Source organism: Panicum virgatum, chromosome 3N (genome assembly GCF_016808335.1).
Source record: "Panicum virgatum strain AP13 chromosome 3N, P.virgatum_v5, whole genome shotgun sequence".
Lineage (NCBI taxonomy): Eukaryota > Viridiplantae > Streptophyta > Magnoliopsida > Poales > Poaceae > Panicum > Panicum virgatum.
Window position 1 is genome coordinate 38,137,081 of NC_053147.1, and position 25,093 is coordinate 38,162,173.

At 44.3% G+C, this 25,093-nt stretch overlaps 2 protein-coding genes and 5 long non-coding RNA genes across 8 annotated transcripts; 4 read left to right on the forward strand and 3 right to left on the reverse strand.

Moving 5' to 3' along the window:
* The first annotated feature begins 242 nt into the window (after positions 1-242).
* On the forward strand, positions 243-1,475 carry LOC120667795. The gene has a single exon (XM_039947791.1). The coding sequence runs from the start codon at positions 243-245 to the stop codon at positions 1,473-1,475; it is 1,233 nt and encodes a 410-aa protein (XP_039803725.1).
* Positions 1,476-2,560: 1,085 nt separating this feature from the next.
* On the forward strand, positions 2,561-3,769 carry LOC120668156. Its single transcript, XR_005672262.1, has 3 exons — positions 2,561-2,867; positions 2,944-3,006; positions 3,508-3,769. It is a non-coding gene; the product is annotated as an uncharacterized LOC120668156 (long non-coding RNA).
* A 569-nt stretch (positions 3,770-4,338) lies between these two features.
* LOC120668157 lies at positions 4,339-5,013 on the forward strand. Its single transcript, XR_005672263.1, has 2 exons — positions 4,339-4,521; positions 4,604-5,013. It is a non-coding gene; the product is annotated as an uncharacterized LOC120668157 (long non-coding RNA).
* A 1,914-nt stretch (positions 5,014-6,927) lies between these two features.
* LOC120665903 lies at positions 6,928-8,139 on the forward strand. The gene is made up of 2 exons (XR_005671431.1): positions 6,928-7,372; positions 7,564-8,139. It is a non-coding gene; the product is annotated as an uncharacterized LOC120665903 (long non-coding RNA).
* A 597-nt stretch (positions 8,140-8,736) lies between these two features.
* LOC120665904 lies at positions 8,737-9,639 on the reverse strand. Its single transcript, XR_005671432.1, has 2 exons — positions 9,068-9,639; positions 8,737-8,974 (listed from the first exon to the last, which is right to left on the reverse strand). It is a non-coding gene; the product is annotated as an uncharacterized LOC120665904 (long non-coding RNA).
* Positions 9,640-11,025: 1,386 nt separating this feature from the next.
* On the reverse strand, positions 11,026-11,720 carry LOC120665906. The gene is made up of 2 exons (XR_005671433.1): positions 11,441-11,720; positions 11,026-11,324 (listed from the first exon to the last, which is right to left on the reverse strand). It is a non-coding gene; the product is annotated as an uncharacterized LOC120665906 (long non-coding RNA).
* A 420-nt stretch (positions 11,721-12,140) lies between these two features.
* Positions 12,141-20,694, reverse strand: LOC120665905 (rhodanese-like domain-containing protein 7). 2 transcript variants are annotated; one of them, XM_039945626.1, is made up of 6 exons: positions 20,306-20,694; positions 16,319-16,570; positions 16,198-16,223; positions 14,071-14,143; positions 13,667-13,963; positions 12,141-12,915 (listed from the first exon to the last, which is right to left on the reverse strand). In XM_039945626.1, exons 1-6 carry the CDS (start codon positions 20,687-20,689, stop codon positions 12,517-12,519), a joined length of 1,431 nt encoding a protein of 476 aa, XP_039801560.1. In that variant the 5' UTR covers positions 20,690-20,694; the 3' UTR covers positions 12,141-12,516. The 2 variants fall into 2 exon arrangements, with proteins under 2 accessions (XP_039801560.1, XP_039801561.1); XM_039945627.1 differs by having other exon boundaries at positions 13,667-13,960; positions 20,306-20,693.
* Positions 20,695-25,093: the final 4,399 nt, after the last annotated feature.

A 25,093-nucleotide genomic window follows, 5' to 3' on the forward strand; every position in this document is an offset into this window, starting at 1 on the left:
CTTAGGTGCCTATTGGAATTAGTTCAGGCCTGAGTTGGTTTTGTTTCATGAATGTGAAGAGCCTTAGGTGCCTACTGCAGACTGTGTATTTTTCCTGCAGACTATCTTGTGTATTTTTCTGTGGACTATATTTCCTGCTGTTTCCAAGCATTGGATCTACTTCTGAATTTTTTAGACTTTTAATATTTGTTCCTCTACTTGTTTATATATGTAATAATATAATTTTATATATGTAACACTAGATGGCTTCATGGGAGGAGCATGCTAGGAATTTTTTATTGGAAGAGGAAGAAGATGATGAGGAGCTATTCTTTGTTCTTCTCCCTGCTGTAATGCCTTTTCTAGATGAAGGAAAAATACCTGAGCACACCTCTTCTCTTCCTGGTGCTAAAAAGGTTAAAGAGATTCTCGAAGGGCACGAGAATTGGTGCAAGCAAGAATTTAGGATGGAGGCTGACATATTTAGATCTGTAGCCAACTTTCTTAGGGCAGAGAACTTGCTCCGTGATACACGTGGTATGATTGAGGAGCAGCTTGGCCTGTTTATGTACATGCTCTCTCATAATGCAAGTACAGATTCGCTAAAGAAGGTGTTTCAACATAGCGGTGAGACAGTGCATAGGAAAATAAATGAGTTCTTCGATATCATTCCACTATTAATCCAAAAATTCATCAAACTCCCGAATCCAAGCGGTACACACGTGAAGATTACATGCGACTCTAGATTTATGCCGTTCTTTCTGGTTCGTTCATACTTACACTACACTTTCCTTATACCTTTCCTAACCACAATCCAAATCTTCACTAGTTTTTCTTACCTGCAGAACTGCATTGGTGCTATTGATGGTACGCATGTCCCTATTACAATTTCACAAGACAAGGCTAGTCCCTATAGAAATAGGAAAGGGACACTATCACAGAATGTGATGTTTGCTTGTGACTTCTACTTGAAGTTCACTTTCATCTTAGCTGGATGGGAAGGATCCGCACCTGATGCAGGAGTGTTGCGGTCTGCTCTTGGCAAGGGTTTTACTGTGCCGGATGGGAAATTCTATCTTGTAGACGGTGGATATGCAAACACACCATCATTCCTTGCCCCCTACCGAGGAGTCAAGTATAATCTCAGTGAGTTCAGGAGACGTGGCCGATATGCTAACTACAAGGAATTGTTCAATCATCGGCATGCAATTCTTTGGAATCACATTGAGAGGGCCTTTGGGGTTCTCAAAAAGTGGTTTCCAATTCTGAAAGTGGGCACACATTACCCAATTGAATGTCAAGTGAAGATTGCAGCAGCTGCTGCTGTGTTTCACAACATCATTAGAGGGTACAATGGGAGTGAAGATTGGCTAGACTACCTACCTGATAATATCAACCCAGCAGATTATGTCGACTTGCCAGACGGAGACACTAACTACCCAAGTGAGACGGAATCAAATGATGGAAATGACCTACGAGACCAAATAGCCCATTAGATGTGGGCTACCTACAATGCGTAGGATAGTAGTGTTTGAGGGTTAAGCCTAGTGCTACCCTGATGTATCTAGTTAACTATTTACTGTTTCTTGTAATGTTAAAACATCATTTGTTGTATAGTGTTAAACTGCATCCTCAAGAAATCCTGCAGCCCTGCTTATTTTGCTTCCCATGTATAGTTCAGGAAACCTGCTTGTTGAATTTAGATTGCATCAAGTATAATATGTGCTAACAGGACAACTGCATCTGTTTTCTAACTCTGTCTAACTCCCATCTCTTGAATGAATATTTAATTATTTCTTGCAGCAATGTCGAGGGCTGCATGGAACTACAACTATGAGAAAGGGCTTGTTCACATTATGAGAGACCATGTGAACATCCCTATGTTCAGGGGTCAGAATGGATGGACTGTTGAGGGTTGGAGAAGTATCTTAGAGAAATTCAACTAGAATTTTCATTCAGCACACTTCACAAAGGGGCAACTACAAGAGAAGGAGAAGGAGCTAAAGGGAAGTTGAAAGGCAATACGAGATGCTAGAAAGGAAAGTGGTGTTGGTTGGAATGACTCGCTGGGCATGATCATTGCTGAGCTGGAGAAATGGAAAAAACTAGTCAATGTAAGAATTTTCACTGAGCATGACCAATACTTACAAGGCACTTCTATCGCTGAGCATGATTGTTGCAGGAACTAACTATGTTGCTATCTTTGTGGTTAATAAGATAATGCAAAATTGGCTAGGTTCCAGAAGAAGCCATTTCCTTTATATGACGATTGTACGTCGTTGTATGCATGTATGTTAACAGTCAAGTATTCCATTGCATAAGGATCACTATTAACTATGTCTTATACTGCTTGCACTATTTTTTTCATAGGAAGTGTTGCTACAGGAGAACTAAACTTCACATCAACCGAGCACTTGGCTCCTGCTGCTAATGCTCTTGTTGCTGCTCCACAACCTCCTCCTGCTCCACTTCCTCCTGCTGCTGCACTCTCTGAGAGAAGTGCTAGAAGTGCCTCATTTACTTCATTGGATGGACCAGACATCACAAGTGCACATAATGAAGCTCAATCTACACATTCCAATCAAGATTTTGTGGAAGGAGCAAGTGGAAGGAGGAAGCGCAAGCAAAGTCATATTGGTTCTGCTATTGAGGATTATGTGCAGTATAAGAAGAAGCAGACAGGCAAAACCATCGAAGCTCTCGAAGAAAGGAAGAAAAAAGAAGAAGCATTTTCAGTCCCCAAGTGTCTCGATGAAATGGACGCAATGGATGGACTTACTGATGTGGAGAAGTCATATGGTATGGATATCTTCAAATTTGAGATAGACAGGGAGGATGAACATGAAAAACAAAAATGTTCGATTTATTTGGCTCAAGTGCCAGATTAGGTAAATCTCTTTCTTGTAATATTTACTTTACTTCGGTATGTCTCTACCTGCTAATGCTCCTTGTCTTTACCTGCAGTGCTCTTGGTGGAGGCAATGTTTGAATTGAGATGAAAAATACAGGTACAGTCATTGTATGCAGGTATAATACATCAGTTCCCTGTTTGTTCGTTTACCTTTTGCATTATGCCTGCTCTTGCATCTCGCTTCTTCCAGTTATGTTTATATTGACACATTGTGGATAAGGTATGTGCAAGAGACAAGGTTTGGTGGTTGCCTTTTTCTGAATTACATTAGTTGCTGTGTAGAAATGATTCTGATAAGTTATTTACATCTGTGCTGCTTTTGTGTATGGCCATATCATCTGGACACAACTGATGTACTCCCTCCCAGAAATAATTCAATTCTATCAGTGTTATGTTTTAGTATTTTCTGTACTAGACCACTAGAAATACTACTATGTTCTTGTGAGTTATCCCAAGCATGCTCTTATATCGATGTCTAGAATGTCTGATTGAATCATGCCTAGGGCCAGAGGTGTTAACTTTCAATATGCTCGGGCTATGATAGTTATGATTTAGCTATTGTTAGTTTAGTCAAGCGGTTTGAACTTAGCTGCTAATGTTTTTTCTTTTACTTGCAGGACTCTTGATGGAAGCAATGGTGGATATCTAGATGGAAGCAATGTTTTTCCTTTCTTTTCTCGAACACTACCCATGAAAAGGAGTTAAACTATAATTTGTTTTTTGATTATATGTCTTGGATAGATGAAGATTATTTATGATTTGGCGAAGAATGGATTAGCTAAGTTGAATTTGCCACTCGAATTAAATTTTCCATGTATTGTACTATGTCAAATAATTATGGTCTTGTGATTTTCCATGTATCATGTCCATGAAAATGTTGTGGTTGTTGGCATTGATCTGTCGGGATTTTCCATGTATTATTTGTTCAAAAAAAATCAGATTTGTTGTTGGCATTGAAAATGTTGTGGTGGTGGTTTGCACGCAACATGCAGCAGGCAAGAGGAACCCTCCCGCCTTGCCTGCACTGCCAAACGGCAACGGGGAAACAACCGCCACGCGTGGGTTCTCCCCCTGGGTACAGGCGGGAATGGAGGATAAAAAAAATTCCCGGTGGAGGGTTCCTGGCACTGGGTATGCTTCGCTCCGCTGCCAAAGTAGGTCTTACAGGTCATATATTTAGGAAACAGACTGAAATGAAGTCCAAAGGATATCCAAGTCCAAACGTAAACGCCCAACGGCCCACACAGCCGAGTGTCCAGTCCCTTCCGTTCACTCTCTATAATTTCATTCCCCATCCCTCTGCCTCAACCTGGAAGTGGTTTGGGCTAAAACCGGTCTGTGTAGTTCGATTTTTGCATTTGGGCCAAAATGGTTTGGTAGTAGCTGGGCTGAGATATTTAGTGGGCTGGTTCAGTTTAGATTGATGATTTAAATGGGTCGATCTGGTTTGGCCTGATTTGCTTGTGGATCCATCGTCTCATCCCGTCGTCCCTGTCATCTCGTCACTGGCGGCGGCGGCGGCGTCGCAGCAGCAGCAGCTGCCGTTCGCTCGTGGGATCTCTAAAGTTGGCGCTGGGACCAGGGAGATTGTCGTCGTCACACCCCCGTCTGTCTATCCGTGGATCCGCTAGGTACTCCTCACCCCTTCTAGACTGCTGCATGTTTCCGATCTAGCGCTGCAGGTTTGTTCCATCTTAGCTTATGGATCGATAGGAATGTTGCTGCATGGATCGATAGGATGTTGCTGCGGGGTGCAGGGGCCCAAGGCATCGGCAGTGATGGAGAGGAGGAGCATGCGCACGTCGGCGGCGGCTATCGCTGCCGGCGACCAGTAGCGGCGACGGGGGTGCTTGGCGGCCGCGCATGATCCAAACTGACGAGGATTCGATCTGCAATCTGTGCTGCATGAAGACCTGCGATGCGTCAAGGAATTGAGCTCGTGTTGAGATCTATTTTGCTGGAATTGACCTGTGTTGCTGTCTTGTGTTGATTTAACAAGGAGCAAGGTCACAAATCTATATCTTGAATTGAGCAGTGTTCTGTAAAAAAATATTTGTTGATGTTTGCTACTAGTATTTGATTCAATTTATTATCTATAAAATTTGGTATGCAACGCTTCTCTTTGCAAGTGTTTGCTGGCAGTTTAGAGTTGGAACCAGCTAATTTATATGGATCGGTTTGGGTTTGGTTTGAAACAGCAAAACAGTTTGGTTTGGTTCAGTTTTTGAGGTATGTAGTTTGGGGTGGTGGGGTTGAATTAGTTAGCAAAGTAGCAAATAGTTTGGTGTGGTTATGGTTTGATTCAGTTTTTGAGGTATGTAATTTGCTGTCTTCCTGTCTACAATTTCATTCCCCATCCCTCTGCCCGGCAGGAAGACAGCCACAAAGGCATGTAATCATGCTGCTGCCACCATTCCTCGCTCTCGCGGACACTCTAAACAGATCTCCCCTGTTGCCAATAGAGCAGCCTAACCTACCCCGTCCACGAAGTCAACCCCGCTGCCGAGCTCGCCTACCTCACATTCGCCACCGCCGAGCTGAACCACCAGTTCACCACGCTGCCGGCCATGAGATCCACTACGCCATCGTGTTTGGCAAAAATTTTCAAAAAAGACGAATGCATGCATAGAATACTAAATGGAGTTTATTTGCGAAATTTTTTCATGGATGTGTGTAATTTTTTGAGACGAATCTAATGAGCCAAGTTCCATCATGATTGACTACATTGTTGCTACAGTAACCACGCCTAATCATCCCCTAAGCATATGGTCAAATGCCTCATTAGCTACAGTACTGCTACAGTACCATAGTTATAGAGTTGGTTTTGTAACTAGACTTCATTTAATATCTATAATTAGTGGTCAAAGACCGAAAAGTTTTCATGGGCCAACCAAACACGGCCAGCCTGACTGCAGCTGCCTCCGCCGGTCACACCACTGCACGGCGGAGGCAGCTGCAGTCAGGCAAGGAGGCGTAGGAGCTGCAGCACGACCTCACCAGTCACCATGTTGCTCGACCTCCTCCTGTGTAGTGGAGCTCGGGCTCGCAAATGAGGGCTCGACCGCTCGAACCTGCTCGCACTCGCAGAGCTACCGGGCGGCCACAGAGGAGCTGGAATTGTAGGCAGGTGCAGCGTGCAGGTGTGCTCGCTAGCCGTATCGAGCTTTTTTTTTGAATGCCTCAATCTAGGTACAAGCTGTAGTATCTGTACTTACACCACACACCACACACACTCCCTATCTAATTAGAAACTACAACCTATACACACACGCTTGCTGAGTGTAAAGTGACGGGCACGTCATCCCATTGTAGTCCATCGGCGCTTGAGGCTCCTCGAGAAGAAAATCCGGGAAAATGCCGGCCAGGTGCGGTGTGGGGGTTCAACCCCCGCCGGCTGCCTCCCACCCCGGGGAGCTTGCCACTAGGCCATTGGCCCGTCCGCACGAGCCGTATCGAGCTGCTAGTGAGCTGAGCCGATTTTTGCTCATTTAGTTAACCGAGCTGAGCCAGCTCGCTATCTAAATGAGCTGAAGTGAGCCAAGCCGAGCGAGCTCGACATCCATTCCTAACTGCAACTGTAATTTTGAAGATGTTGCAAGCAGTGTTATTTTTTTGCCGTTCCTTAAAAATAAAGAATGTATGCCATTATTTCCAAATTTCCTATCACTGCATTGCTGTGACCACTATTTTAAATTCCATGAAAAATATGAACTGCATTGCATTCTGCAATCGCAGTGTCAAGTTTGAGTGTTTGACCCATCCTGATTTTAACTTCTCCATCTCTATCACACCCACTTTTTCTAATAAAAAAAGTTTTATAATTTAAAATTATTCTATGGTTTTAGATGAAGGAAGTGTAATTCCCCCAACCTATAAATTTTTTTCCCATTTGTACAGTTCACATCCTCATATTTGCAAGTTTTCTTGTAGCCCATGGTATCCTAATTAATCAATAATGTTGGACACTCCTACATCCTCAGGCAAAACCAAAATTGAACTCCAGCGCCACATCGCCCTTTACCAGTCGGTGGCGCTCCTGCAGGTGGCACCTACCACCTACCTCCTAATTCCCTAGTCATTGTCCAAGTCTTACCTAGGCAGAATACAACCCAACAAAAACCTCTCACCAGATGATCGATGCATGATGACGTCTTGTTAAAATATTTGGCGACTCTTCATACAAGGGAAAAAAATCCTACATGTATTAAAAAATATTGTAGGTGTGAGAAGAAAGAGCGACATGGTGTGAAGGAATCATATAGAATACAGGAGTGCAAGCATCTTGTTCAGGCATCTCCTTGTCTCTTCGTTGGAGCCTTGGAAAAGCTTCCCCAGCCTCAAGTAGTGCTTCTTCTACCTATCCATCCACTGCATGCATATATACAAACCTTTTCCCAACTGATGGAAAGGCAGACATCTGGTTGTTCGTCAGGCTTGTTGCCAGTTTAACGGCACCAAGTAGTGCTCCATATCCTACTAAAGGTAAGCATCAAAGGTTCTAACTTCTCTATTAGTTCAAGCATGCTCTCTAGCTAGCTCATATGCTCTTTGGCACACATCTTTGTTCATGAACGTTAAAGTCTCTTAATTTGCTGTTTTTTTTTGTCACATCGACATCTGAATTCAAGTGCCTTCTTATCAAAGAGATGTTTGCGGTTCTTGTTCCTCTTTAGGATTGGAGCACTTCAAAGCAACAGAGAATAGCGCTGAAATGGGTCATAGGAAGAGCAATCACCACAAGGGAAGGGGCGAGGAACCTCACCAGAAGCAAATCCGGTGCCTGCTGGTTCGTTCCTGCTGCCCCTGCTACGTGATTGGCTCCGTCGTCAGAGGGATTGGTAGGTGCCTCTTCGTGGCCTGCTACCCGATGATACAATGCTGTGGCCTTGATGAATGCAGGCACCACCACACCAGCCACCTCAGCCACTTCAGATGATGCATACATCCATCAAGTACATCACTACTTGATCATTTTTTCTTGTTTTTCCTTTCTTTTTTTTTTGGGCCTAAGTAGGGTTATCAGAAATTAATCAAGCCAAGTTCTGAAGAAGAATTATTGTCCGTATCTTATACGAGTCCGCGTTGTTCTTCATCCTTTTCCAGTAGTTTTCAGTAGAGAAGAAGAACTTGCCTTCATTGCCTCAGCATTTGATAGAAGAGTAATCCTGAAGAAAATTGCCTGCTAAACAGCTATTGGTCTCCTGAAAGTTAGTCATTATTAAAGTGGTCGATGCCAGTGTTTTCTGATTGCTTGTTCTCTAATGTGTCTGTCAGAAAAGTAGTTTCTTCCAATTGACGTTTTAGTACCCCCTTCTCCTTTCCCCTTAATTTTTGGACTTCTTTACAATTTTGTCTCTTGACGCACTTGATGGAGTTTCAAATATATGCCAAGATGGTGGTGACATTTTTAAAAACTTGCAAATAGGATTAGTTGTAATGGTTTCTTTAGCTTAAGAAAACATGTCCTAGTCAACAAAAGAAGCGTTCATGCCTTGTGCAGTTGGCCGGTTCACAGATGATAAAGTAGGCGAGTCCGTCACGCAACAGGAGAGATGAATCATTACGTCGAGATAATACTCCTTAGGCCAGTGTCAGTGGGGGGTTTCATGACACTATTCTAGACTTCCACGTTAGTTTTTTCATGGGATGAAACTGATATGAAACAGCCAATCTCAGTGCACAGTTTCATTGCACAATTTCATAGACAAGATACAATATTTAATATGGGCATTGTGTTTTGATCAAATGTACCATGAGAACTTTATATCATTTTTTGCAACTGTTTCTTAACTATGTATTAGTCTAGTAGAAAATGGTAAATAAGCATTGTTAAAATAAAATCATGCTAAGATGCAATGAAACTCTGTATTATGTTAAGATGCAATGATCTAATCATGCTCATATACAAGACATAATAAATTAAACCATGAAATCCAACAAAACCAACACACATTCTTGGCTTCCAATTGAACTCAACTCCTGTCAATTCTTGACTTGCAACCCGAAACTCACTGGGTCAGTGGCGGAGCCAGCCACAAGCTGATTTTGGCCCATCGGCGAACACTTGAAGCGAGGAAGGGGGATCTAGGAGCGAGGGGAGAAGGGAAGGTGTGATTTAGCAGGTGATTTGGTGAGTGAGCACGGGAATCGACTGAGCTCTGTGTTACTGTGCTGCACCTGCGCGTGCCATGGAGTTCTTCAGCTTCCTCGAGTACCTGCGCCACGGCGTGGTGGCCGGCGGCCAGCGCGTGCCCGTGGCTGCCACGACCGTAGCCGTTGGCATGCGAAGACGCCGGCGACGGAGGTGGCTGAGCTTGCGGCGGCGGGAACATTGTGGAAGATGCGTCCTTTTTCGACATGGAGTTCGCGGTGCCCGGCGACGAAAGTGCCTCATCCGACGCGGAGGAGCTGGGCAAGTTCAACTTCGCTGTAGCCAGCGAGGACGTCGTGCCCGGCGGAGGCGAGGTGGTGGCCGTCGACGCAGTGGTGTTGGCCGGCGTGGAGATGGGCGATTTGGAGCAGAGGCCGCAAGGTTTGGTGCGGATTGATCGGAGATTTGGCGCGCAGGAGCGTGGGAGGGTGGAAGCTGCGCAAGCGCAAGCAGCGGGGAGCAGCAGATCCGGCGATGAAACGATGAAGGTCTCAGTGCGCGTTTCAATCGGGTGTCATCAACTTGGTAACCGAGCCGATCCCGTTTCATCACCATGAAACGCTGTTTATCTCTCTCCTCTTAATTAGCTTGCCAACTCAGCAAATCTGATGATGTGGCATGTGTTTTAATACCATGAAACTCATAAAATGGCCATTGAGACTGGCCTTACATGAAGAGTAGTGGTCACCGGTCAGTCTAATCGTCAACATTAATCATCAACATGAAGAGTTAAGAGCTGCCGATTACATTAAAAAAAAGAATAAGCCTGCCGATGTTATTTTTTAAAAAAATATAATTTTGATACACTCATAGATTGAGGATCAGAACAGAACAAACATGCTAATTAGCGAAGAAATGAAAACGAGTGCAAGTCCATCTTGCTTCAATTCTTCATATCCTTGCGGATCGTTTGATTAAACACGTCACACGTGCATCGATAAATTTCTCTTACTAGAGAAAAATTGAACTATATCTTCCAAAAATAGGGAAATAAATTGAGCGGCTTAATTTTGATCAGCAAGGAAAGCCAATCATTTTTAGTCGTTCGACGGATGTGAAACATTGATGTGTATATCGCCGGCTATTATTGGACATGCTTCCAATGACCATCTTTCATGGTTATGTGCTCTTTGGATGCTTGCAAAGAGTTCACATCACTTCCTACTATAAACAAGCAACTATTTTGTCAGCCGTGCAGCTAGGTCTGTAGAATTTGTCTGATACTCCGTTAATAATATCTCGTTCTGAAAAGAAAACCCATAACCATCTGCTCAACCCCTGGGGAAAACTCCAATACTGGACAATATGCTATGATTGATATAGATCATGTCAGCTCAACTTAACTTTATGGTGGAACATGGGGTTGGAGTAATCGATTCGGCTCGGTGCTCCTACTTTTACATATTATAATTATTTCAGTGGTAGATGATGTACGGTGATTTAATAAAGATAATCTTGAGATATACGGCTTAGGCTCTCGAATGTGTTTATAGAGGTAGAGTTGTATGTGTATTCATTGGAGCATATGTGCGTGCGTGTATGAGCGTCAATCTCAAGATCCGACGGCTTAGTGCTAATAGGACTACAGTCACGTGCATATATTCTTATGGATAATAAGTATATGTGCGTGAATATGAGTATTTGCGGGTGTGTTTTAAGCGTTTTGAAAAAAAATACTGATGTTGGTACCCGGTAGGTCAGCGGTCATGGGAGCCTCCCAGCAAACAATACTAATCAAATGCAAGAATGGGTTCAGGATTTCCAATGCAAGAGTAGCAATGTGCTCATGATGTCACCTTCCTGTATGGCAGTGATAATCATGATCCGAGATACCATCTTCCAATAATTTTAGATGAAATCAGCTGCGTCCGAGAAACACGGCGGTTTGTGCCTGCGACGGTCGAAGCAATTAAGCTCCGTACTGTACAAGTGCGAGGGAACAAGGCACACAACTCGAACCATCGTAAACTCTCAACCTGGAACATGCACAAACAAATAAATATAATGGAAGAGCAATATCGACGAGTTTCACAAGTTCCATTTATTTGTGATGCTCACAACTTTACAAGGTGATAGAGACGAGAAGAATAACAAACACGGAGACAGCTAGAATCAGACACACACAATCACACGTACAGGTAACAGAAGGAGGCGGTGTATGTGCAGCAGCTAGCAGCTAGCAGTTCATCTCGTCAGCAGGAATGCAGGATTCTACTAGTTCTAGTTATTTGATTCCTCAGGTTGTTGCTTCGCAAAGAACGTCTTCTTGATCCAGTCGAAGGGCTGCGCCCAACAAAAGATAAGCGGAAAAAAACGACACGATGACGAAGAAAACAATAGGAAACAGAAAAAAAAGCACTGCCACCGGTAAACAGGACATGACATCAGCAGGGGCTCACCTGGACGAGCCAAATGGCAGTGGCGAGGCCAGCCACGGTCCAGCCGGCGGCGGCAGGGACTTGAACAGGCGAGCAGTGGACGGAACGGCCGGCATCTCTGCAGCGGAAGCGATGCTGAGTTCACGGTCGCAGTGGCGGCAGCACTTGGAGCTCAGTTCAGAGTTTATAAGCTTTTTTGAATGGGGATATTGGAGTAGTCAAATCTCGACGCTTCCGGAGCCGTCTCGACAACATCGAAGAAAAGCTAGAATGCGCTAGGCGTCTCCACGTGGCATGGAACAGTGTCACCACAAACCGACGGACATAGGCCCCTGTTTGGGACGCGGGTACCAGCAGCACGTCGCTTAAACGCGAACCCAGCTCGGAACTCGCTTCTCCGATTTTCCTCCGCCCAGTTCAAAAATCCGTGTTTTGCGCTGCAAGCGTTTGGCGAACGGGCGTCTGACGCGAGGTGTTCGGCGGGATTTTTTCTGCTTATCGCGTTTAAGCGTCCCCATCGCTGTCCCAAACACGGCCATAGCCTCAGAGTATGATCGGAAAAAAATAACCTGAGTAAACTGACGAACGCGAACGCGATCTTGTCCGTCCATTTTCATGGTTCGAAACTATAGATAAACTCGTCCAAAGGAAGCTAGACATGCAGGGATACGTCGGAGATTCAAGATTGAAAGTGAAGACTGAGCTGGAAGTAAACAAAGGATCAAGGGGACAACTTCAAACGAACAGACCTGATTTGGGCACAGCTATATACAGCTCGTCCACAGTTTCACCACTAAAAATGTTAAACATAATTTGACTTCGAACCTCCATTTGGCTCCTTAAAAATTACTGCAAGATTGAATACTTTTGAAGCGCATGCAGTATTACAGTTACAATATACAAGACGATTGTACAAACAGGCACCACTGCTTCCAAATAAAATTTTGGACCAACGGTAATGCAACTTGTGTCTGGGTAGGAAACCAAGAATGCCTAAAAGTAGCCCTGCTTATCTGCAGGATTTCCTCATTTTGTGGGCAATGATTCAATCATCAGCAAGTCATACGAAAACCTCAGCAGCAAGTCATGCGAAAACTTCAGCTGCATAATTCTATTTTAGATTGAGCTGGGCAACTGTGCTTGGCCTCAGCAGCATCTTTAGCATCATGCCTTTTGGGGCTCCTGCCCTTATCAGGCCCTCCGATGACTCCCCAGGTCTCAAATTGCCATTGCCGAGCCCTGGCCCTTTCCTTCTCCTCCTCAGACTTCGTTGCGAAGCAGTATGGGCAAGAGACACCATACTCCCATTCAGGAGATTCCATGTCTTCATCACTAACTGGCTGCTTACATCCATAACAGAGTCTGTGGGTGCCTTGGGCCAATCCATGCTCCACCGAGACACGCTTGTCAAACACAAAGCATTCACCCTCCCACAAGCTTTCAGCCTTTGGGACTTCCTCCAGATACTTCAATATCCCACCTTCCAAATGATAAACCTGGCATGCAACAATTAACGTTACAAAATGTACAAGTAGAATGACAGATTAACAGCAAACAGGCATTTTGACATATCAAGGAGAACTCCACAAATCAATCCATAAAGGTAAAGGTACACCATTACCCCTCAAGGGGTACGAGTTCCACTGAATCCTGGCCTGCAGCCAAGGATAGCTTAGAGAATAATTAAAGTGCAGTAGGAAGTTAATGGGCCGCATCTTACAAAGATAACATCTAGTTGTCGCCTATGTAGGTCACCACAAAGAACTCACCATAGGATGAGAACCTTGATGGTGGCATGCAAAAAGCCAAAAACAAGAAATATTCAGGATCTCACCTGGAGAAAAGGTCTTAGTATTTCATGACAAAGATTCAATGAACTGGTCATCCTAATTCAACATTTGTTTTACTCTCATGCAATCAGAAGAAATTGTTACCCTGAATATTAAGGTTGATTTACCTCTTGCATGATAGTAGAAATGTGAATGATTGGATCTTTCTAAATGTATGATTCAAAAACTGTTCAAATGTAAGTACCTAAGTGAGAATACAGCATAGATAATATTAAACTTGCACAAAAGCTGCAAAATCAACGCTAAGGATGCCTCATTAATCTGTGGCATAGCAATACGTAATTCAGTCTGCATTAGTAAATATTTATGTAATTATGTGTGAAGAGAAGATTGGACGGTAGCATCATGACAATGAAAATCACAGCAGCATAAAACAGAGGGTAGCCTTTTGTGTTACCTCTTTAAAGCCCTTGCTGAGAAGAAAGCTAGATGCCTTCTCACATCTGATACCACCAGTGCAGTACATAGCAACTCGTGGTAGCTGTTTAGATTTGCTGGCATTGAGGGCTTCTGCTGGTTGACCAATTCCATTATCATTATTTACCCCTGACTCCCTGGTGTCCGATTCAACCAATTCGAATTGATCGTCAACCCAAGTAGGAAATTCTCTGAATGAGTTTGTACATGGATCAACGGCTCTCTTAAACTTTCCAATGCGTATCTCATACATGTTACGCACATCAATGACAACCTGCTGCCACAAACAGTATAAACAACTCATACACAGCGAAACTGAAGTTTCACAATGCAAACATAGGAGATGGGACAATGGAGTATCTGAGGGATAGATGAAACACTTACGATGTCTGGATCACTTATCAATGCATTCCAGTCTTTTGGCTTGACATATTTTCCAACCATTTTAGTTGGCATCGTAAGTGACATGTGTTCGGAAGGTGGCCTCAGAGGTGTTTGGCGTGAGTAGGGGAGGCAAACAGGAGGGGAAAGACACCTGGTGGTGGAACGACGAGGTGCAAAGGGCTATTAAGGAGAAGAAGGAGTGTTTCAAGCGCCTCCATCTTGACAAGAGTGCAGCCAACATCGAGGGCTATAAATTAGCGAAGAGGGTTGCAAAGCGAGCTGTGAGTGTAGCAAAGGGTAAGGCGTATGATGACCTGTATCAGCGGTTAGGCACGAAAAAAGGGGAGAATGACATTTATAGGATGGCTAGGATCCGCGAGCGGAAGACAAGGGACATCAACCAAATCAAATGCATTAAGAATGGGACAGATCGACTGCTAGTGAAGGATGAGGAGATCATGGATAGATGGAGAGAGTACTTCGACAAGTTGTTTAATGGGGAGAGTGAGAGCCCTACCCTTGAGTTAGATGACTCTTTTGACGATACCAACAGACGTTTTGTGAGGAGAATTCAGGAGGCAGAGATCGGGGAGGCTTTGAAGAGGATGAAGAGAGGTAAAGCGATGGGCCCTGATGGTATTCCCATTGAGGTGTGGAGATGCCTAGGAGATAGAGCAATAGTATGGTTAACTAAGCTTTTTAATCTCATTTTTCGGTCAAACAAGATGCCTGAAGAATGGAGGAGAAGTATATTAGTACCTATCTTCAAAAATAAGGGCGATGTTCAAAGTTGTACTAACTACCGTGAGATTAAGCTGATGAGCCATACGATGAAGCTTTGGAGAGGGTTATCGAGCATCGCCTAAGAAGAGTGACAAGTGTGACCCAAAACCAATTTGGGTTCATGCCTGGAAGGTTAACCATGGAGGCAATTTTCTTAATACGACAATTGATGGAGAGATATAGGGAGCAGAAGAAGGACTTGCACATGGTCTTCATTGACCTTGAGAAGTCATATGACAAGGTACCGAGAAATGTCATGTGGTGGGCTTTGGAGAAGCACAAAGTCCCAACTAAGTACATTACCCTCATTAAGGATATGTACAAGGATGCGACGACGTTTGTCCGAACATGTGATGGCAACACCACTGACTTTTCTATTAACATAGGCCTACACCAGGGGTCAGCATTGAGTCCTTATTTATTTGCTTTAGTGATGGATGAGGTCACAAGAGATATCCAAGATGAGATCCATTGGTGTATGTTCTTTGCTGATGATGTGGTGCTAGTTGACGAGAGTAGGGCAGGGGTTAATAGGAAGTTAGAGCTGTGGAGACGCACGTTAGAGTCGAAAGGGTTCAGACTTAGTAGGACCAAGACCAAGTACATGATATGCGATTTCAGCGCGACTAGGCATGAGGGGGGAGACGTTAGTCTAGATGGGCAAGTGGTGGTCCAGAAGGATACTTTTCGGTATTTAGGATCGGTGCTACAAAAGGATGGCGACATTGATGAAGATGTTAGGCATAGAATTTCAGCTGGCTGGTTGAAATGGCGGCAAGCTTCTGGCATCCTTTGTGACAAGAGTGTGCCACAAAAGCTAAAAGGCAAATTCTATAGGACAGCAATTCGTCCGGCGATGTTATACGGTGCTGAATGTTGGCCTACAAAAAGGCGACATGTGCAGCAACTGAGTGTAGCAGAGTTGCGGATGTTGCGGTGGTTTTGCGGGCACACAAGAAGGGATAGAGTCCGGAACGAAGTTATTCGGGATAGGGTCGGGGTGGCACCAATTGAGGAGAAACTTACTCAGCATCGGCTGAGATGGTTTGGACATGTCCAACGAAGGCCTCCTGAGGCGCCGGTGCGTAATGGGGTTCTTGAGCGGGTCGATAATGTAAAGAGGGGTAGAGGTAGACCTAAACTGATGTGGGATGAGTTGGTTAAAAGAGACCTTAAGGATTGGAATATCTCTAAAGAGATAGCTTTGGATAGGAGCGCTTGGAGACTAGCTATCAATGTGCCTGAACCTTGAACTTATTTCTTTCGGGTTTCATCTCTAGCCTACCCCAACTTGTTTCGGAAAAAAGGCTATGTTGTTGTTGTTGTTGTTGTTTAGTTGGCATCACACTTGGGTCTCCAAATGTCACTATCTGCAAAATGGTCAAGAAAATAGACTAAGCTGGAGTGTTGCTCTCCTATTTCCAGTTACTCTACTAGCCAATCAAACTGTGTAGGCAAAACTAACCTCCTTTTTCAATTTGACATGGACATGATCCCATCGGAATGGCGCATCATCCCCAGCACCAAGAGGAGACTGACTGGTATGTCCATGATGTATGGCCTCGTCCTCTGGAGTAACAGGTGACTGGATCATTCTCAATCCTTTTAAGCAGTCATCTTCTTGAATAAAGTTTAAGACTTTATCCACAGCAGACGGGGTCCCACCGATGCTACCATTTATTCCCTCTGGCGCAAGGATAATGCCACCTGATACACGCTGAGCAGAATCAGCCAGCAAACCATGTGAGCTCAATTTGTAGAAAGAAGATATGATGTGTATATGAGCATCATTGCTCACATTGAGCAACCACATAATAATACTATAAAGCTACTAATGGTCAAGGCTTTCCGGAGCAGAGAATGGGGATTGTGAAAGGATGGGTGAGAGTGCATGTGCCAAAAAGAATTACTGAAAGGACAGGAAGTACCCAAATTAAGCCTTCCTAATCTCAACAAACTTGCTACCAGCCAGCTCTAACCACACACCAACCTATCCGCGAATTATAGAAATTAAAATTGAGAAAATTCCCTATTTGACACTACTAAAGTTATAATTCCTTCCTTGGCCCTCTAAAGTTTAAAATTCTCTATTTGACACTAGTTCAAAGTTTCATTCCTAAAATGACACTACCGTCTACTCTGTTAGTATGTTCTGTTAACACATGAGTGAATCTTGTCAGTTTTTATGTGAGCAGACAAAATTACCCCTGGTCGGTTACAGAAGAGCAGGAAAGCTCCCATGCTATATGCCTATACCCGCACCGCCTACTTCCCTCACTTTTCCCCACCGAAACCAAGATCAGTCGAGCAGTGAGCGGCAGCGGCTCAAGGTGAGAGCACACAACGAGGACGACCCACTCATCAACCCCTTCGTGGACAGCGCGCCGCTGCTGGCGTCCCTAGCGTGCGGCCGCGTGCTCATGTGCATCGGTGAGGGTGTTGTGCTCCGCGGCCTCGCCTACTACGGACCGGCTCAGGGCCAGCGGCTAGCAAAGGCGAGGCCGCGTTGTGGCAGGCGCCCGACAAGGGCCACACGTTCCACCTCTTGGAGCCGTGCTGCGACGGGCCGTTGCGTGCAGGATAAGGTCATCAGCGACTTCCTCAACCGCTGACTCGCCTAATCTTGCCGCCAGGCGGTGGCATATATGCTGCAATCAGATTGAATAACTGCAGCTTCGTCGCCGGGTTAATGCTGCTGTGCTACACTACTTACTAGTCTATTTCAGATTCAGAAATTGTCTCTGTTCGCATGAGAAATTAATGTGACAACAGTAAGGCAGAAATAATGCCCCTGCTGTACAGATAACTTCCTGACAGCAAAAATCCATCAATTAGATACAAGGGCAAAATGGTCTTTTCATATGCCACTTAACACCATTACTGCTTCAAATGGACGGCAGCGTCATTTTAGGAATGAAACTTTGAACTAGTGTCAAATAGGGAATTTTGAACTTTAGAGGGCAAGGACGGAATTAGCAACTTTAGTAGTGTCAAATAAGGAATTTTCTCATTAAAATATGCTGAATAGCCCTGCTTAATCACGCATTCACACCCAAACCTTTGGATTTGTGAACCCGCTGGAGCAAGCTCAGCAAAGTACACGAAAATGAGTTAAGACACAAGCCCTGCAGAAACTGGTGTGAGCTTGCCTTTGAGCACCTTCAGAATGGAGACAGCAAGTCACCAAACATACCAATCATACACCCCAAACATTGCCTTAGGCTGATTGCAAATTTAAAACTAACACCAACCACCTTGAAAGGGATTAAATATTGTGGATGTGATGGGATGTTAGTAGACAAATGTAAGAGGAAAACCATCTGTATCACTATATGTAGTCTGAAATATAGCATGGCTGCATGGGTACAGTTCAGCAATATGTGCTTACAAAAGAAACTAAGTCCAGTTAATTTGCTGCAACATGACAATGTGGATGATAGAACATCATAGAAGAACGTAATCTCATTCAGAACTGAACTCAGCTGCTCATTCCTATACTAATATAGGTTTTCATGTAATTCCAAAGAAATTTGTACCTGCTAAATGGTTGCAGACACAAGAAGAGCTAAGGATAATCAAACAACCTATCGCCTAATGGTTGTTGCAAAAAGCTTAACCTTCCTTTAACTAAACTAGAAAAATTCCGTGCCACAGATTTTTCCAGCCAAGATTTTAAACTGAATTGACCGAGTTGGGCCAAGTTGGTAGAATCTAACTTATTGTTGATCTAAGCAATTTTAAAAAGATCTACTATGCTGGTTTAGAGACTCCGTCGCAGCAGCATATACCTCAAGTTGCAATATGTGTAGTCAAAGAAAATGGTTTCCATTTCGAAGATAAAGAGAGGTTGCCGTAAACTCATATTATCAATCCAATTTGTTTAAGAGAAAGTAACACACTTGTTACTCACAGGCAAGATCTCCATCTCTCGTATTATCAATCCAATTTGTTTAAGAGAAAGTAACACACTTGTTATTCACAGGCAAGATCTCCATCTCATGCTTCAAACAATAAGAATAGACCGGATCCATAAGAGTGTCCCAACTTTTTTTCCTTAAATCATGAGGAAGGCATAAAATCTAATGCATTTAAAGTAACCACCAAATTCATGTTGGAGTATTTGAGATTACAAAACATTGATCTTCATAAGAATTTGCACCAAATGTAGCATGGACAGAAAATCAATTGAGATAAGACTATTAATGTGACCTCCAACATATCCTCACGAATATTTTGAGGCAAAGCTATCTTTAGCTGTAGTTCACAAGACTAAATTAAACTCTTGTCTCGTTTGATTTTGAGTTCATTGTACACTTATGGACAAAAATATGGAGATCCTCGTTGTGTACTCTCAAACACTCCAAGAGAAATATTTGTGTAGTTCTAAACACATTGGATTCTTTGTAACCCAGTGAAGTCGATGACTTAAGAGAAAAGTGGACAAAACACTCTTCTAGACAGGTCAACTCTGTGTGAAGCATAAACTAAGATATTGGATTTGGGCGTGCAGCATTTTTCCTAAACACCTAACTGGAATGATATTGCATCATACTTATTGTCTAAATAATGAAACCTGTTTATCTTATACATATATTGCAATTCACAAGCATATTGAGTTGACCCAAATCATCAAACAAGCATGATACCACCACACTTCGCCATGAAAATGTTCATGTATTAAGTATTTCACTATTGCAATTCATTGAGTTCAATGATCGATTCAGTGCTAAAACAAGATAAATTCCAAACATGACTTGACTTTTTCAAAATGTCAAATATTTGCACTAAACTGGAAACATTCTATCCTGCAGATTTTTCTAGTCAAGACAGAGTTGAACTGTATTTTCAACAATGCTGAAGTCACAGCTATTTCTTGGAGCAAAGCAAGTTGGTCAATAATAGGTCATGTTGGTCAGGCACAGTTCTGGACCTACAAAAGCCATGTCTCTCTTAAGTTCAAACACTCTTTCCCCAGTCCTCTCCTCGCTTTCGTTCCCCTCTGTCATGTTGGTCTAGATCCCTTTGAACTCTGAAACATTGTATTTTAGTTGCTTAAAATCAATACCAATGCAAAGGAAGTAGAAGCGTACTTGAGCTTGTTGGTCCAACAAGTTCTATCCCAAAAATGAACAAATGGGCAGGGATCACAGTTAGGGCTATGTGGTTCATCGCCATCACATTCCTCATACCAAACACCCTACTGGTAGAATAGTTGTCAATTCCTCAAAACTCAATACAAACAAGATCTTTATGAGTATAAAGGTTATTGCAGTAGCGCTACTTAAAAAGTGTCTGAATGCTACTTGGCTGGCCTTTGTTACTTATCAGTGTTACTCTTACTCGCGTCCGCCTTAAGTTTAAAAAATTTCAACATTACCGGAATACTTCAACATGCATCCAACATATCACAGGCAACAATATCCAGACGCGAATGAGACCTCTATTCACTCACCAGCTCCTCGCAGAGCTCCTTGAGGGGCCGCCGGAATGTAGCATGGTCGGGGAAATCGGCGAACCGGTAGAACGAGACGACCACCAGCGCGGGGGCCTCGCCATCCACGCCCCCGTCAGCCACGGCCACCGCGAAGTGCCTGCCCAGCGGGGCGAGCGAGGCCGTGCGCTCCTCCTGCGGCATGTGGCCGAAGCGGCGGCGCGGGATGAGAGAGCCTGGGGCGGAGGGGTTGTGCGTCAGTGAGCGGACCGGGAGGAGGAGCCGGTGGGCTGCGACACTAGCCGCGGCCGTGGCGACGCGGCGGGTGGCGGCGGCCGCGGTTTTGGAGAGGGCGGCGGCGAGCGGTGGAGATGGCAGCATCTGCTCTTGCGTGGGGACGAACATAAGTAGGTGGATTAACCTAATGCAGTGGTTTGCTCAAAAAAAAACCCTAATGCAGTGGTACAGGCGTCGTTTACCTGCTGGGCCTGGGACTCTAGGTTGGGACCATATACAGTTCGACGCGGGAGGAAGTCTTGCGGCTGCCTAATGGGCTGGGCTTAGCCCTCCTAATGGGTTGGAACCCGCACAATACCCAACCCCACCCAAAATTAACATATTTAGATATCCAATTCCACCCAACCCAATTAGTTAATTTCTCAACTCTAACCAACCCGCCCCATTACAAGGGGGTAATCCATAAAAACCCATGGGTTCTACTATGTAGAGGAATTTAGTGGTTCTACACTTAATGTGGGGACCATATATATGTCTAGCCACACTACTTTGCACAGAGTATCTGTTAGTCATATTGACTCATCTCTAAAAAATTTCAGTCAATTTCGATAAAATTTTATAGTGTGAACGCGAGATTTTAATTTAGGGTCCGGCTCTTGATGTGGAGCTCACGTGTAGTTCTAGCCACGCTGCTTTGCACATAGTAGCTGCCAGTCGTATTGAGCCATCTCCAACAAATTTCAGTCAATTTCGATAAAATTTTATAGTGTGAACGCGAGGTTTTAATTCCAGGGTCCGGCTCTTCATGTGAGGCCCACAGGTAGTTCTAGCCACACTGCTTTGCACAAAATAGCTGCCAGTCGTACTGAGTCATCTCCAACAAAATTCAGTCAATTTCGATAAATTTTTCTGATATAAACACGTGGTTTTAATTTCAGAGTCCAGCTCTCACGTGGGACCCACATTTATATATAGTTATACTATTTTGTAAAAAGTATCCATTTCAACCCACCCCAACCCGCCTCAACCCGTATTTATATAGAACCCGCCCCGACCCACCCCATTAACTAATACAACCCATTTTAACTCATCCAAACACACTCCATTTCAAAACCCACCCCATAAAACTCATTTCAACCCAACCCATTAGCAGGCCTAGCTGGGCTCGCTGTTAGCCGTGCCAATTGCAGCACATACAGAAACCAAAAAAAATCCATTTGATGACTTTTCGCCTAATAAGGCTACTCATAAGGCCATAAGGGGGATGTTTCAGGGATTTCATTCTTATTAATTAGCATGTCACATAGATTTTCTCATGACATGAAATAAAATTAAAGAAAAGAGAGAGAATTAGTTTCATTTAGATGAAATCACTTGTACACGGACACCAATTCTTGATGTGTTATTATAAAATATTATAAAATTAGATGTTATTTGGAATCTTTGAAACCACACCATAAAATTATGCATTGAAGTAGTTTCAAACATTGTTTTATTCTTTTACTTATATGGCTATCTTGATAACTTCAATATGAAACCCCCTTGTTGGCAGCCAAAATTGGCACTGCCGAAGGCCGACCGGTCTGACCGGTCGGGCCGACCGGTCTGACCGGTCTGGTCCTGTCTAATCCGAATCAGGTTAGATTTGAGTTGTAGAGTCTGTTTGTAACCCGATTTGGAAGGAGTACGTCCTCCCCGGCCTATAAATATAAAGGCCACGACCGATTGAGGTCCTTCTACCCAATCGAATCAATCAATCTACTATTTTCCTATTTTTTCTAAACCCTAGCTTTTCCAACCTCGTGCTGTTCTTTGCTCGTCTCTACGGCGTTCAAGGGCGTCTTGAGTGTCCTGTCGACCTCAAGACAACCCTAGATCTGCGAGCTCCGACGGGGTCCCTCCCGAGCTCGTAGTTTTAGGTCTTCGCGAAGCCTCTCTACGCCCAACCGGTCTGACCGGTTGGCGCGACCGGTCTGACCGGTCACCGGCGAGCTTCGTCAGGTTCTGATTGTTGCGATCCTGCGCATTCTAGCGCTTGTGTGTTGGCCAATTCTGTGTCAACATACTTTTTGGCGACTCCGCTGGGGACAGATCTGAGTTCATCGAGCGCAATGGCCGGTGAGAAGGTTGATGCAACTCCCATCAACATCAAATACGAAGACATACCTGAGGAGACGTGCAAGCAATTCGAGGCTGCGTTCCAGAAGGAACAGGAGGATGCCAAGAAGAGATTGCTTGCATGCTTCGGGAAGACTCGGCAAGACGTGTTCAAGAAGGAGGAATTCAGCATACCCACATTTGCACCGCCACTGTCGAACCCATCTACTACGGCTACAGCTGCTGCTTCATCTGCTTCCGCTCCAAGCGAGGTAAGTTTTACCTTTGATTCCATTAAGTAGTTCGCCGATGCCTTTTTGAGTAGATTCGAACAGTCTCAAAAACTTATGCAAGATATACTTATTGACTTGAGTATGCAAAACAAGGGAAAAAAGCCTCTCAATGAATATTCTAATTTTACCCCTAACCCTAGTCTTTCGGCCGCACCGTCAGAGAATTATCAGTATGGGATGCCGCCAAATTACTTCGCGGGACAGACGCCCCCGCCGGGCTCAGTTCGGCCGTCCAGGGCCGAACCGGTCAGATTGGTCGCACCGACCGGTCAGACCGGTGCCCCGGCGGGCGGACCGGTCAGACCGGTGCTATGGTGCTCGGTTCTGCATCATAGCCACAAGTCACGCCTCCTCCTGCTTCGGCTGATTATAGCCTGGAGCGAGAATTGGCGGATTTTGTGCCGCCGTATACGACGAAGTCATACGGTGAACCCCCTTTTCCTCCACCGTTGCCCAAGGATGTTTGGGATGATTGGCTTAGGGCCAATCCGCAGTATGGCGCACAAACGATGTCTACTACTGATCCTATGACACATCGTTTTGGCCAAACATCTACAGGTAACTATGAGGCCGATCTTGCTAGGATGAGAGAAGATCTGGCCGATATATTTAAAGAAAAGCTTGGTTTTGTTGCGGGTAGGAGTCGGCTATATCGTAGGCCGTACGTTGATGCTTTTGATTTGATTCCTTACCCCACTGGTTGGCGTGTTCCCAATTTTGTCAAATTTAGCGGTGATGATAATCGATCCACTTGGAAGCATATTAGCCAATTTATTGCTCAACTTAGAGAAGTCGGTTCTAGCAAGTCTTTGCGCGTTCGCATATTTTCTTTATCTTTGACTGGGACAGCTTTCTCTTGGTTTTCGTCGTTAGCTCCTAACTCGATTCGTTCTTGGGATGAATTAGAGAAAAAGTTTTATGATCACTTTTATAATGGGGATAACAAAACTAAGTTGACGGATTTGATATCGGTTAGACAAGGTAGAGACGAGTCTATCCAAGAATACTTTAAGAAGTTTAAAGACATTAAAACCAATGTTTTAATTTGTCGCTTTCTGAAAAGGATTTGGTTGATTTGGCTCTTCCGGGTTTACGTTCTAGTTATAGAGAGAAGCTTGATGGTTCGAGTTTTTATTCTATAAATCAGCTTCAGGCTAAAGCATTGAGTCAAGAAACTAAATTTAAAAAAGAAAAGGATACCTACAAGTCCCATCGTTCAAACACCCATATTGTTGAATATGATTTCGATTCATCGGACGATGAGGATAAAGAGGTATATGCTGTTGAGTTTGTTTGGCCCGTCTCGGCCAAACCATCTACTTGTACATCTCTTAAGCCAACTCAAAAGAATCGGCAAGAGGAGATGAAGTTTACTTTCGATGTGTCCAAGTGCGATCACATTTTTGATGAATTATTATGTCTTGGGCATTTGAAAGTTACTCATGTTATACCGCCGCTTGAGGAGCTAAAGCGACGCGCTTATTGCAAATTTCATAATTCTTCATCTCATGCGACTAATGATTGTAATGTGTTTCGTCGACAGGTGCAATCGGCCATAAATGAAGGACGATTGGCCTTTCCGGAGATGAAGATAGATAAAGCTACGTTCCCAGTTCATACCATTGATCTCAATAATGCAAAGGTGCTGATTCGGCCGGATCAAGCCGAAGGAGCAAAAGGCAAAAATGTGATCATTGGGGATGATTGGCCGGATAACAAGATTCTGGCCAGGGAGGTGATTCAGGAGATGGCTCCTGATGGGAAGAAGAATCTAAGGATCATACTTAAGCCTCGCACGCTTGGGGGACAAGATGGTTCTTCTTCAGGCGACCGGTTTGCTGCTCAGCTGCGACCGGTCAGACCGGTTTCTCCGACCGGTCAGACCAGTCCTGACGGCCGGTCAGACCGCCCTGGTGGTCAGCCCCGGACATTCAAGCCGAAGCGTCCGGAAGTGGGTACATGGAAGACTAACCAGCCAAAGGTGCAGGGCAAGCTTGCAAATCAGAAGCCTACCTTTGGCCAACTGTTGAACAAGTACTCAAAGGCTGCTCGAAACAATCGGCCCATAAAAAAAAGACTGAGGTCACCTCTGCGTCAAGGCGCACCTTCTTCTCCTAGGGGAGAGTCAAGCAAGCACAGGGGAGATATGGTTACCTTGTTCCCTCCTCAGCAAATGCAGCCG